Here is a 13,280-nt window from a genome sequence, read left to right on the forward strand (position 1 = left end):
TTCCACACAAGGTAATTAAGATGTAACCCTACACCTACCTTCTTCTGTACATTCCTACCTCTGTGCAGGCCACAGTACAGATCATTGCTAAGTAATGGAACATTTAAACACATCCTTTTGGAATCCATATTAGACAAATCCATCAAGTACTCTACGTTATGCACCCTCAGTGACCTAAATATCTGGTTTGACAAACAAAAAACATCACGAACAAATAGAATCACAACTAGCATGAAACATCCTATCTCAGGACCTACTCACACAGCAAGACATACACTAGATGTGGTTTCTAGCAAACCAAAACCAGTCAACATGAAATGTATTGACCCTTCGTTGAACGAACACCACAACATTTCTTTCATTTATGATATTCCATGAACAACTCTACTTCGCACATAATAACCCATAGACAACGAGGAGTTAGATAAAGCTGCCCTGAAAAAACTGCTACATATCTATAAAGAAATGGTGGGTAAGGTCAAAGCTAAATATCTTGAGGAAACTATCGTGCATGCATCCAATAAGTCGAAAATCTTAATCAGCATAGTAAACGACATGTCTAACCCTGACTGTGCAAAGAATAAGATTCTGGCCTCACAAGAGCTGTGCGATGGTTTGGCAGTGTTTTTTTGAAGAAAAAATTAATACAATTCTAATTGACCTAAATAAGAGGATGGTAAAGCTGATACACATGTATTATTCAGTAGCAGTACTCTCTATGAAGAAACTGCAAGAGAAATCACGCCAACTTTGGAGATCTTTCAGGTCCCTTCACAAGAGGAGTTTAATATAATTGCAGCTGGTATCTCCTCAGTCTCTCCCTTGGACCCACTCCCACATAAGTTGTAGAAAGTGTTTGGAATGGAGCTCTACCCATGTATATACCAAATATGCTGCCAGTCTCTAACTAACGGCACAGTCCCAAAGTGCTGGAAAAAGGCAGTTGTGTCCCTTCTTTTTAAAAAAGCTACATAGGACCCTCTGTTTACATTTAATTATAGACCTATCTCCCTGTTACCATATCCGATAAAGATCCTGAAAAGAGTAGTGAGTAAGGCCATCTCGAAAATTGCGGAAGAAAACAATCTTCTAGATGAAGTTCAATTTGGATTCCGCCCGGGACACAGTACCGAAACTGCTCTGGTGACAGTCCTTGATGACCTTCAAATGCGGGCCGACAATGACCAAACCGCCATTTTAGTGCTATTAGATATGTCGGCCGCATTCGACACAGTCAATCATAAGATCCTGATTCAAAGACTCGAGGAGAATGGTATTAGATACAAGGCATAGGACTGGCTGCAGTCATATCTCTTAGACAGGCAGCAGGCAGTAACCTTGATGCCATTTCTTTCTCAGAATAGCCCTGTAAAACATGGGGTTCCACAGGGTTCGGCTATTAGCCCAATCCTTTTTTACTTTTACTTGCGCCCACTTATCTCCCTTATGAAATCCTTTGGCATTGAAGTTATAAATTATGCTGACGATACCCAACTTGTCTTTTCTTTTGAGGGCAATAAGGCAATTCACCTGGCAAAATTTCATAGCTGTATGCGGAAAACAGCAGGCTGGCTCAGAGTTAATTCTCTGCAATTTAATGGCGATAAGATGGAAATACTTTACTGTGCCGCAAGTAAAAGCCCCCGCCCTCTACCTTCGGATTTTTGGCCAGCCTCTGTAAATAATCCCCTGCTGCCTGTTAAGACAGCTCGTAACTTGGGAGTACTACTAGATAGTAACCTACAACTGGACTCCCAAGTGAATAAAACAGTGAGCACCTGTCTATCTCTGCTACGCTTTCCCAAATCCTGGTTTTGGCAGCAATGGAGGGGAGGGGGTTCAACAAGATTCTGCAGTAGGGGAGAACCAGGTTTTGGGTTGGGACTCTCTGTCTCTTCCCTTGGGCCCTGGTCCATGAAAAAGAATTGCTAACTGGGGCAACCTATACTTAAGCTCTGCAAAACCTAAGGAATGATTATGCTCTTGTTATTCCACCACGCTTCATAATTCACTGCCAAAGCCCCCATTGGCTTAAGCAATGAACAACTTTGTTTCACAGCCTGATGGGAGTAGGGGCTGTCAGAGGAAGAACATTACTGCGCACGCCCTATTAGAGTGGATGGGGTAAAGTATTTTTTTTCCTGTTCTTCGCTGCACGGTAACACCGACAGTGAGAAACAGAGAATTGAATAATGGCCCCCACACACTTGGAGAAACATCCGGAATATGGGGACCATTTATTTTGTTTTTCTGAAGCAAACACCTGCTTTGAGAGTTTGTTTTGGAAAAACAAAACCTTTTGTAAAGTTTGGTGAATAACCATCAAAACTGACAGGGGCCATCCATCAGACATTTTGTACAATGAAAAGAGCTGTCATGAAAATAGTTATTTTCAATGTACAGGGATGACCGCTAAGCCGGTAGTCATCTCTGAATTTGATGGCGTGTAAACCATCAATGTGTCAGATGTGATGTCGTCCGCCACCCTGACGGACGGAGTACCGTCCATCAAACTATAAATCAGGCCCAAAGTCATTAAGAGGGCTGCCAGATTCAAAAGGCGCCCACCCTTCAAATCTTGAAAAACACGGGTTGCCTAAGATCTAAGTATTCAAAAAGGGCTGTCAATCAAAACCCTACTTGATGATTCCATCTTCCAGGTAGATATCAGCGTAGAAGGACTGGTCGTCGTTGATGATTCTTCCTCCCTTAATGAGCAGACGACCATTCTGTGGAAATCAAGGAGGGAAATAAAGAAAGAAAACAATAACTTAAAAAGGAAGCATTAATGTCCATAATATGTACTAATATTAAGCTCACTGTTTCGAAAATATAAATTAATCAAGTACACATTTCAGTTGGCAATCTCGCCTATGTCGTGTCAATCCTGACTCTCTGGCCTATGGCCTTTGGAGAAAGGTATGATAAAGTAGAGTAAAGGATTGTCTATGAAGGGAGCACAGAATACTTGATGAATGACTAAAAGGGATGCTGATTGAGCAGATGATAGTGGATTGTATGTAGACACAAGCACACTAGTTCTGGGTGGAGACCACCATAACTCTCAAATGACAATTTTCAATGAATGCAATATAGGCCTCTAGGCCTGGTCAAATAGTTAAGTGACAACATTTTTGTACTTTCAACATATAGCTACTGAAAGATGCAAACAGTTGTTAATCCAACACGTTTCTTCTACAGCTTGATAGTTGTTGATACGTTATGGTGTGCCAGCTACAGGTGAGGTGTGCCGGGCTTCGGTCTGTGACTCATGAGAAGCAGTTCTCACATGTGTTAGCATATGTGTAATACATAGATGTTATACAATGTGACTGACAGCGTAACTATTGACATGCAAAATGTACAAAGGACTACACTATTCCGTATAACTCATTTTGGCAGGGCATGTCAGTCAAGACATACAAATTATATAGTAGAGATAGGAACCCTAATCTCGTTGCTGCCCGCCCGTGGATACTGGCAGGAAGGGAGAGCCTGCACTTCGTGAGGACAGCAGAGGATTCCAGAGACCTTCTTTCTCCTCCTTCGTTACTCTTGACCTCGCGGTACCCGCTTCGCGGGTCCCGCAGCGCCTTGCGCATAGGAGCCAGCAGACCCTGGAACTTCAAACAGCTGAGGACAGGAGGCGCGGGCAGGTGAGCTAGCCGGCGGGGCTGCGAGCACGCAGGCAGGGACTCCGATGACCAGGAGCCCCTGCGCGCCCATTTGACACACCTGGGCTGCTCTCCCCGCTGGCCACGCCCCCCGCCCTCAGTCCAGAAAAAGCGGCTGTTTTGCTTTCCTAATCGGAACCCTAATCTCGTTGCTGCCCGCCCGTGGATACTGGCAGGAAGGGAGAGCCTGCACTTCGTGAGGACAGCAGAGGATTCCAGAGACCTTCTTTCTCCTCCTTCGTTACTCTTGACCTCGCGGTACCCGCTTCGCGGGTCCCGCAGCGCCTTGCGCATAGGAGCCAGCAGACCCTGGAACTTCAAACAGCTGAGGACAGGAGGCGCGGGCAGGTGAGCTAGCCGGCGGGGCTGCGAGCACGCAGGCAGGGACTCCGATGACCAGGAGCCCCTGCGCGCCCATTTGACACACCTGGGCTGCTCTCCCCGCTGGCCACACCCCCCTGTACGCCAACCAATCAGTAAGTGCCCATAGAATATACCTTGAACTACTGTCCCCGCTGCGCGGGAGCGCGCGGGAGTGTGCCAGGAGAAGCCCGGGACAAGGGCGGGACCGTCTGTGGCCGTCCGGGGCCGCAGGAGGCCGGGCCGGGCCACCCCTTTAACATCTAGATCCCAGGTACTGTTCCACCGTTTGATATACTAGTCGATACGTGACTTGTAGATACTTTTGCAGGGGGGCTCTTTATACTATGGCTGGCACAACAAGTACTTCTACATTATTGCCATCAATGTTAGACTCAGAACCGGCTGTCATGGGCCCTCTTGACTCTTATTTCAAACGTTTGCCACAGGATATTGACAAAGAGATTGCCCTGGCGGAAAGACGAGCTGGGCGTAGGCTCTCGATAGAGCTTTTGAAAAACCCGCCTGAAAAAAACCAAGGTTTAAACTTTCCTGCGCTGGTTACACCACTGTCATCTATTGTTTTACCAGTCACCCAGGACTTACTATTTGACATACCCCCCCTGATTGAGCTAGTTGATACCTCTTCAGCAGTCACTGCAGGAACTGGTTTATCTGTTGAGCACTCTGATGCACTCAGTCATTCATCTAAAGAAAATGTAGTTCTAGAAAAATCTTGTTTGCATGTGGATACGCTTAAACCCAAGCCTGGTGTTAAAAGGAAATGGGGAGTTACTGCCAAAAAAGCACAAGCACAAAAACCTGTGAGAAAGCATAGGAAGCTGGGTTCTAAATCATTCTTAAGCCATGCCCCTGCAAAGAATGAAGTAGTAATGCCGAGGGGGGAGGACGTAGCAGTCCAACTAGAAGTGGACTCAATAATTTTGGTGCCTCCTGCAAACTCGGCAGTCCCAGCCAATGACCCAATTTTTTCAGAACCCCCGGGGTTACCCTCTCCTAATCATGATTTCCTGGTAGAAGTGGGGAAAATAATGCGTTCCCTTTTACACCCTGTTGAGCTTAGACTCCAAAAGCTAGCCGACCAACTTGACCATCTAGAGCAAGCTAGCTTGGATAATTTCTTTTCCATTAAATCTTTAATCAAGTCTGGAAATAGATTGCGCGAGAATGGGAAACCCTCACAGTTAGCTATCAAAGACCAGGAAGTTGTGTTGGTGGACTTGCAATCCCCGCCTGTAAGTGGCACCCCTGCCCAGGAAACCAAAGGGGTGAACAGTAAGAATGTATCCAATACAATTCCCTCTAAAATTAGTACTAACAGTGGGAACACTAAATCCTCTAACAATGTTAATGGGAGTTGTAATGTTAGTGTAAAAACCCCACCCACCACAACTAGTAAAAATACCACGCTTTTGCCGATCGGGCAGGGGAAAACCATGGCCAAAAGACCAGGAAATGGTAAATCCCCCTCCAGTAATGGCACTGGGAACAAGGTGGGGCCTACGACTAATATAGGAGTGGGTAGTGGTCCCACGAGGGAGGCCCCTAGCATTGGGAATAGGACCAATACTGTTGCGGCAGTGGAAAACATCCTTATACATTGCCGTGCTCCCCCGGAGCAAGCACCCACAAAACCCCATATAACTAAATTTCTGACTAAGACTCCTCCAGTACAGCTCACCCCGGACTCCTACCCATATGTGGCCATACTCACTAATGTCCCACCCCTAATGGAGGGTCAAAAAGAAACCTTTGACATGCTAAAAAACAAAGCCATGCACTGGCTTCGTGTCAATAGACCTCTGCCAGGGGGAGTGGACGGCCTGATAATTGGGATAAGAAGAGTCAATTGGATAGGGAACACCCTAAAAAAGCAGGGGGGTGAGTGTATCTTAATTAATTTTCAGGATCCTAGGGTTGTGGGGCTGATAACGGGACCAGGATGGAATATTAGTATTGGAGGGATTGGGGTTGTGGACCTAACTTTCTTCTACCCGAGACCTGTCACCCAGTCAGGGGGTTGTAGGGAGTACCCGAGATCTAGTATTCCAATTGGGGTAGAGGCTGGTCCCATTGCTGTGCCCACCGCAAGAACAAACAAGTATTATATACCGGCATGTATCCCGCAGAATGGGCAGGGACAGATGAGGTGGGGATATTGACAGAGCCCAGATGTCCAATCGCCTCCGGTGGGGGAATGGGTTGGGGGAAGTAACACTGGCGGAAAAATGTCAAATAATGAAGATGAAACGAGTTTAACCTCGGAAATAGTGAATATGGGTGATGGGAGTATTATTGCAAGTCCTGTGGGCTATGTGGGTGATCTAGCTATCCCAACCACTATTAGCATCAAGGAGGGAATAGTTGCTAATTGTATAAATACTGTCGTTGGAGAGGATTGTGATTGTAGGACGATAGTCGATTTGTTGCCCATGGTATCTATTGAAAAGGGGACTTGTATTGAAAACACCCTGGAGAACTTTTTGTCGTGGAACATAGCGGGGCTGGGGGCTAGATTATTGTCACAGCAATGGATTGACTTTGTAAGTGGGTTCGAAATGTGCCTATTCCAAGAGACGTGGGCTTGTGACCCAATATATTTCCCAGGTTACTTAAATTTTTGTATACCAGCTACGAGAGGCCCCAGGGGCAGACCCATGGGTGGCCTCGCAATTTGGATCAAGCAAAATTCAAAGGTTAAAATAAAAGTGATTGATCTAGGGTGCAAGGACATACAATTATTAAGGTTATCTGTAGGAAAGGGTGGCGTGATAGACATTTACAATATATATGCCAGGGGCACGAGTCTTGGGAATTCTGCCACCTTAGAGGTCTTATCCGCCTCCCTTGATTCCCAGTCACTTGGAAACAGAGTAATTTTGGCTGGTGATTTGAATAGGACATTTGAGCCTCTAGAAAATACTGCACACCCAATAGGAATGGAGGAAGATGCCCTCTGGGGCATCCCAAATCTAAACCTCGTACCTGTGAAGCGGTGGTCAAAAGACATTCTATTGTTGAACGCGCTATGTCTAGAGTATGGTTTGAGGGCTCTTAATGGCAGGACAAAAAGCGACCAAGGTGGCAATTGTACATTCGATAATGGACATAACAAAAGTAGGATCGACTACGTCATCTGTAGTTTTGAGTTATGGTGTGGTGTGGGTGACATGGAAATTGTGGGGAGAGTAGAAAGTGATCATAACCCCCTCTGTGTCTCCCACTCATGGTGGAGGTCCGCACGAACTAATTTAGTTTCAGGTAATGGGAATGTACCTGTTATGACTAATGACTTAAGACGGGTGAGATGGCCGTATGTCCTGGCCAATTTGTCCACTTTGGAGTCCATCAAATTGGAGACAGTCAATGCTATTGCTGCCATGACAAAAGCAGGCCCTGTAATACCAGACTCGGTCGAATTAACTGATATACACGACACCTTCTTTTCTGTGATAAAACCGCACTTTACCAAGCCAGCAAAGTATAACAGAAAAGTGGCAATCACTATGGCGTCCTGGTTCAACAAGCAGTGCAGGGTAGCCAGACTGGAGTTGGGCAGAGCACTTAAAAGCAGGGTTAGGGCTACGATTAGCGCCAGTAGGAAACACTATAATGATAGTATCCGCATGGCCAAGAAGTTGTGGGATGAGGAGTATTGGGAGGAGCTACTCGCTGCTTCAGGGCAGAAGGATTCCAGACTTTTCTGGAAAACCGTGAAATGGGGAAGAGGGGGCGTCCCTAACCAACCCGACAACAATGTCGATGAGGCATTGTGGGTCGAGTATTTTAAACCCCAGTATGCTGAGAGCAGGGATCTAATGGCCATAGAACCAATCCCTATGATATTCTGCAAGGGTGATTTATTTTCATGCAAGGACGCGGAACACGTAATAGCAAGTTTGCAGGGGGGGAAAGCCCCTGGGTTGGATGGAATCCCCTCAGATATTTTTAAACACGACAAGGCCCAGTGGGCAAAATACGCGACCTTGTTGGGAAATGGCCTAGCGAAAGGGGCTAAAATCCCAAATATATGGAAGGGGGCAATAATAATACCGATCTTTAAGAAAGGCGATCGGTCACTACCGGTAAATTATAGACCAATAAGTTTGTTGGCCACCATGCAAAAAGTGGTGGGGAAGATGTTGGTCGACAAACTTATGGCCTGGGTAGATGATAACAATGCGTTATCCCCCTTCCAGGCAGGATTCAGACGTGCAACCAGTACGGTCGACCAAATTTTTCGCTTCACCATGTTGCGGTGGGGGACTGTACTCCTGGGCAAAGGCAGGCTCTATGTAGCATTTGTAGATCTCAGGGCCGCCTTTGATCTGATGCCCAGGCGCACGCTGTGGGAGGTTCTGTTTAAAATAGGGGTCCCACCTGATTTGCTCACGCTGATAATGCGTCTGCATGAAAGTAACTACGCAAAGGTCCAGTGGGGGAGGAATGGGGAATCCACCGCTAACTTCCCAGTTGAGCGGGGGGTCCGGCAGGGATGTGCTATGGCACCCCTGCTGTTCTCCCTGTTCATTAATGGCATTGTAGACAGGATATTGGACGCAATGGTCGATGCACCTTCGTTAGCGGGCATCAGAGTCCCTATTCTGATGTTCGCTGACGACACCTTGATCGTGTCTAAAACCCCGTCGGGCCTCCAGAGAGCTTTGAACATTTTCGACTCATTTTGCAAGGAACGGGGCCTTGAGGTTAAGGTAAACAAAACTAAGCTGATGGCCTTTGGGCAAAAGTGCCATTCTCGACCCAATGTTTCTTTGAACAATATCAAGCTTGAGTCGGTAGATGTTTTTACGTATCTCGGGGTCGAGATATCAAGTAAACCGGGTTGGTCACGACACATAGAGAAGGCGGTGTTGAAACACCAGCAGATTTCTGGTGTACTCAGGGTTGAGCAAATAAAATCTAAAACCAGGCCCATAAAACCTGTTCTCATGGTTTATGACGCAAAGGCCCTGGGCGCAGCCCTTTACGGGGCTGAAGTCTGGGGCTTTGAGAGTCTCACCACCCTTCAGAGATCTGAGAACAGGTTTCTGAGAGGGATAACTAGTCTCCCTCAAAGCACCCCACTTATACCGCTTGGTTTAGACTTAGGTAGAAGATCGCTTACCGACCGTGCCCGATTGAGGCCTATCCTTTATTGGAGACGTTTATGGACAACCGTGGAAATAAGACACTACGCCGAGGGGTTCTTAGCATTAGCCAAACTTGATGTTTTTCATAAAATCGCATGGCTAAAAATGTTAAGAGATGCTCTTTTTGAGCTTGGGCTCTCCAAACTGTGGGAAAACCCCTTAGGGGAAGTATTCCCTAGTAAATCCAGTATTAAAGAACTATATTGGAACCACATTGATCAAAAACTTTGGAGAAGCGTAACCTCGGAATCCTTGGGGGGTAGATTCATGGAAATTAAACATCAGCCATCCTTAGAAAAGTATTGGGACACTATAACTGTCCCAACAGATAGGAAACTATTTTTCCAGTTAAGGGCAGGCTCTCTCCCCTTGAGGTGTATGACGTCCAGTTGGAATACTGGAGGTAGTGCGTGTTGCCCGTCATGCGGGGCCCCCAATGAAAGCATCGCACATTTTCTTTTCTCATGTGTGGCTTATGTAAACCCAAGGAAATCTTGGCTGGCCCCAGTTTGTAGGAATCTCGGTGTCCTAAGTGGTGTTGAGGGGCTAAGAATTATTTGTTCTTCCACTGAAATGTTCATTGTAGTCGGAACTGCCAAATATTTGGGGTGGGCGTGGTCCTTAAGGAGGAGGGCTCTAGCTACCAGTACCTTCTGAATTCTACATCCTCCCAATTTCCTGTGTACGATTTTTATTTGTAGATAGCAACTGGGAGATATATATGAATTTTAACTTTAAAACGCGGATAACATGTATGGTATGAGTTTTATTGTATAAACCCGGGAATGGTCCGTAACACGGAGGTTTCTACACTGTAACATGCATTTAGTTTCCGCACTGTATGAAAAAGCTTATATTAATCCCAATTGATAAATAATCTTTTATGTTTGTGTATTATGTATTTTTAACTATAAACTAAGTGTTATTGATTGTTTGATGTTTTTAAGAAATGTATGTAATTTATATATGTGTGCTTTTATGAGTGTACAACTCGAATAAAGCTTTTTCAATTCAATTCAATAGTACCAAAATTGTACATAAAGTGTTCTACTCAGTACTGCAAAATCAAGAGCGCCTGCCCAAAACTAACTGTTCTGCTAAACCCACAAGCCCTGCAGTGTTTTTAAAGAAGGCACTCATTGAACAAATGTATCACATTAATTAATTTCTGCATACTTATATTGTAACCCAACAAGTGTTCTTGAAAAATGTTTATGGGTAACCAATCCACCATCAACAAGAAAGGCTCCTATAAAATGGAATTATATGATAAGCGGTACAAAATGCTATGGATTTCTTTTATTATTCTCCTAAAGACAGTCAAGCAAACCACCTGACACACCATGTAGGATGTAACATCTTTTTAAACAAAGAACAATTTACATTACAATTTCTCTGTAGGATCATGACACATCCCATAATGAAATATTTCATGCTGAGTTGGCATCAGACCCCAGATGATAAGCAACAATAATGTCAGCTTCCTCCATCCACTCCTACCCATGCTCTAAATACTCTTCTCAATCCTTCAGTATTTCAACCATACGTAAGTAATCAGTTAGGTTTTTTTGAGCTTTTTTGTCATCCGGTATGTGCTATATGTTTGTAGATTTTAGTGGCAATTCCATGTCAAATAGGGAAGTGTCACTCTCATCTTTGCTCATTGTCACAGTCATTAATTTAGTTTAACAGCTTATGCTTACCCTGTTTAAACTAGGTACAAACACCATTCTTGTTACTGTGATTTCTCCCTTCTCCCCGTTGGTATGTTCTTTAGCAAGGCTGGCTGTATTGATTTATTTTTTAATATATTATAATGCATTAACACTAAGCACCGTAAAATGTAGCACAATCTCCTCATTTAGCAGTCTTTTTAGATATGTTACAATGTATGTGTTAATTGCCAAGCTTATCCAAATACACCATTCCGCCTGTTATGCTTAACAAGGTTAGAAATTAATCACCATGTGTGTAATGTAATACTAACTGATGAAACAGCAGATACTGAAATTTGAAAAATTCAAGGGAGAATCAGTTATAATTAATACAAATTATGAAACACGTTCTGCTTATTTCAGTTGTACTTTAATAGCCAATTATATTTTATGGTGCACTTTTCCTTTATAGGTGTCATACCAGAACACCGCATTGTGAATATAGGGCCACAAAAATATTGTATCAAAATATTGATGACCAAAATATTAACAAGATAAAGGGTATATAGGGATTACTATACTTAACTCTCATATATGTAACTTGATGATACATAATATCGTCAAGGTACACAGATGGAGAGTTAGGAGTAGTAAATCTATACCAATAGTACACTTTACCAATATATAGTTAGGAGCACAGTATTTTAGTTGTCATATCTTTGGCTACAATATTCTTTGATTCAGAAAAGGGGGGTGGTGATGAACAGAGTGTCTGAATTAAGCAGACCACTCTTACCCAGTCCAAAGATCAGGGCTTGATCCATCACCGTTATTTAGCTCACTGCCCCATCCCAGCTCAGAACCTGGCTATATGCAAATTAGTCTGTCCCTGGCCCAGTGCATCATGGGAACAGGGCAGACCAAACTACCAAGCCAATTCTTCACCAGAAAGGAGACAAGCTACCGGGGACCGGTTTCTGGCATTTCAGCCTCGTCGGCCCAGCTTGCTTGAATCCTGATGGAGCAGTGAGCAAGGGACTCATGTCTGAGTATACCCTGCCACACCTATAGTGGCCAAAAACGATTCAGAAAAGGGGGTGGTGATGAACAGAGTGTCTGAATTAAGCAGACCACTCTTACCCAGTCCAAAGATCAGGGCTTGATCCATCACCGTTTTTTAGCTCACTGCCCCATCCCAGCTCAGAACCTGGCTATATGCAAATTAGTCTGTCCCTGGCCCAGTGCATCATGGGAACAGGGCAGACCAAACTACCAAGCCAATTCTTCACCAGAAAGGAGACAAGCTACCGGGGACCGGTTTCTGGCATTTCAGCCTCGTCCGCCCGGCTTGCTTGAATCCTGATGGAGCAGTGAGCAAGGGACTCATGTCTGAGTATACCCTGCCACACCTATAGTGGCCAAAAACGATTCAGAAAAGGGGGTGGTGATGAACAGAGTGTCTGAATTAAGCAGACCACTCTTACCCAGTCCAAAGATCAGGGCTTGATCCATCACCGTTATTTAGCTCACTGCCCCATCCCAGCTCAGAACCTGGCTATATGCAAATTAGTCTGTCCCTGGCCCAGTGCATCATGGGAACAGGGCAGACCAAACTACCAAGCCAATTCTTCACCAGAAAGGAGACAAGCTACCGGGGACCGGTTTCTGGCATTTCAGCCTCGTCGGCCCGGCTTGCTTGAATCCTGATGGAGCAGTGAGCAAGGGACTCATGTCTGAGTATACCCTGCCACACCTATAGTGGTCAAAAACGATTCAGAAAAGGGGGTGGTGATGAACAGAGTGTCTGAATTAAGCAGACCACTCTTACCCAGTCCAAAGATCAGGGCTTGATCCATCACCGTTATTTAGCTCACTGCCCCATCCCAGCTCAGAACCTGGCTATATGCAAATTAGTCTGTCCCTGGCCCAGTGCATCATGGGAACAGGGCAGACCAAACTACCAAGCCAATTCTTCACCAGAAAGGAGACAAGCTACCGGGGACCGGTTTCTGGCATTTCAGCCTCGTCGGCCCGGCTTGCTTGAATCCTGATGGAGCAGAGAGCAAAGGAACTCATGTCTGAGTATACGCTGCCACACCTATAGTGGCCAAAAACGATTCAGAAAAGGGGGTGGTGATGAACAGAGTGTCTGAATTAAGCAGACCACTCTTACCCAGTCCAAAGATCAGGGCTTGATCCATCACCGTTATTTAGCTCACTGCACCATCCCAGCTCAGAACTTGGCTATATGCAAATTAGTCTGTTCCTGTCCCAGTGCATGATGGGAACAGGGCAAACCAAACTACCAAGCCAATTCTTATACTGGGAAGGAAACAAGCTTCCGGGGACCGGTTTCTGCCATCTGCGTGGAAGGGTATACTCAGATGTGAGTCCCTTGCTCATAGCACCATCAGGATTCA

The 13,280-nt window shown here is 45.1% G+C and overlaps 1 protein-coding gene across 1 annotated transcript in view; it reads right to left on the minus strand.

The window, feature by feature from the left end:
* Positions 1 to 13,280, minus strand: part of LOC144761988 (dihydropyrimidinase-related protein 1-like) — a 242,652-nt gene that overhangs the window by 144,232 nt on the left and 85,140 nt on the right. The window contains exon 2 of the mRNA XM_078647154.1: positions 2,641 to 2,729. Within this exon, the coding sequence (XP_078503280.1) occupies positions 2,641 to 2,729 (89 nt within the window). The remainder of the gene's footprint in view (positions 1 to 2,640; positions 2,730 to 13,280) is intronic.

This window comes from Lissotriton helveticus, chromosome 6 (assembly GCF_964261635.1).
Source record: "Lissotriton helveticus chromosome 6, aLisHel1.1, whole genome shotgun sequence".
Taxonomy (NCBI): domain Eukaryota; kingdom Metazoa; phylum Chordata; class Amphibia; order Caudata; family Salamandridae; genus Lissotriton; species Lissotriton helveticus.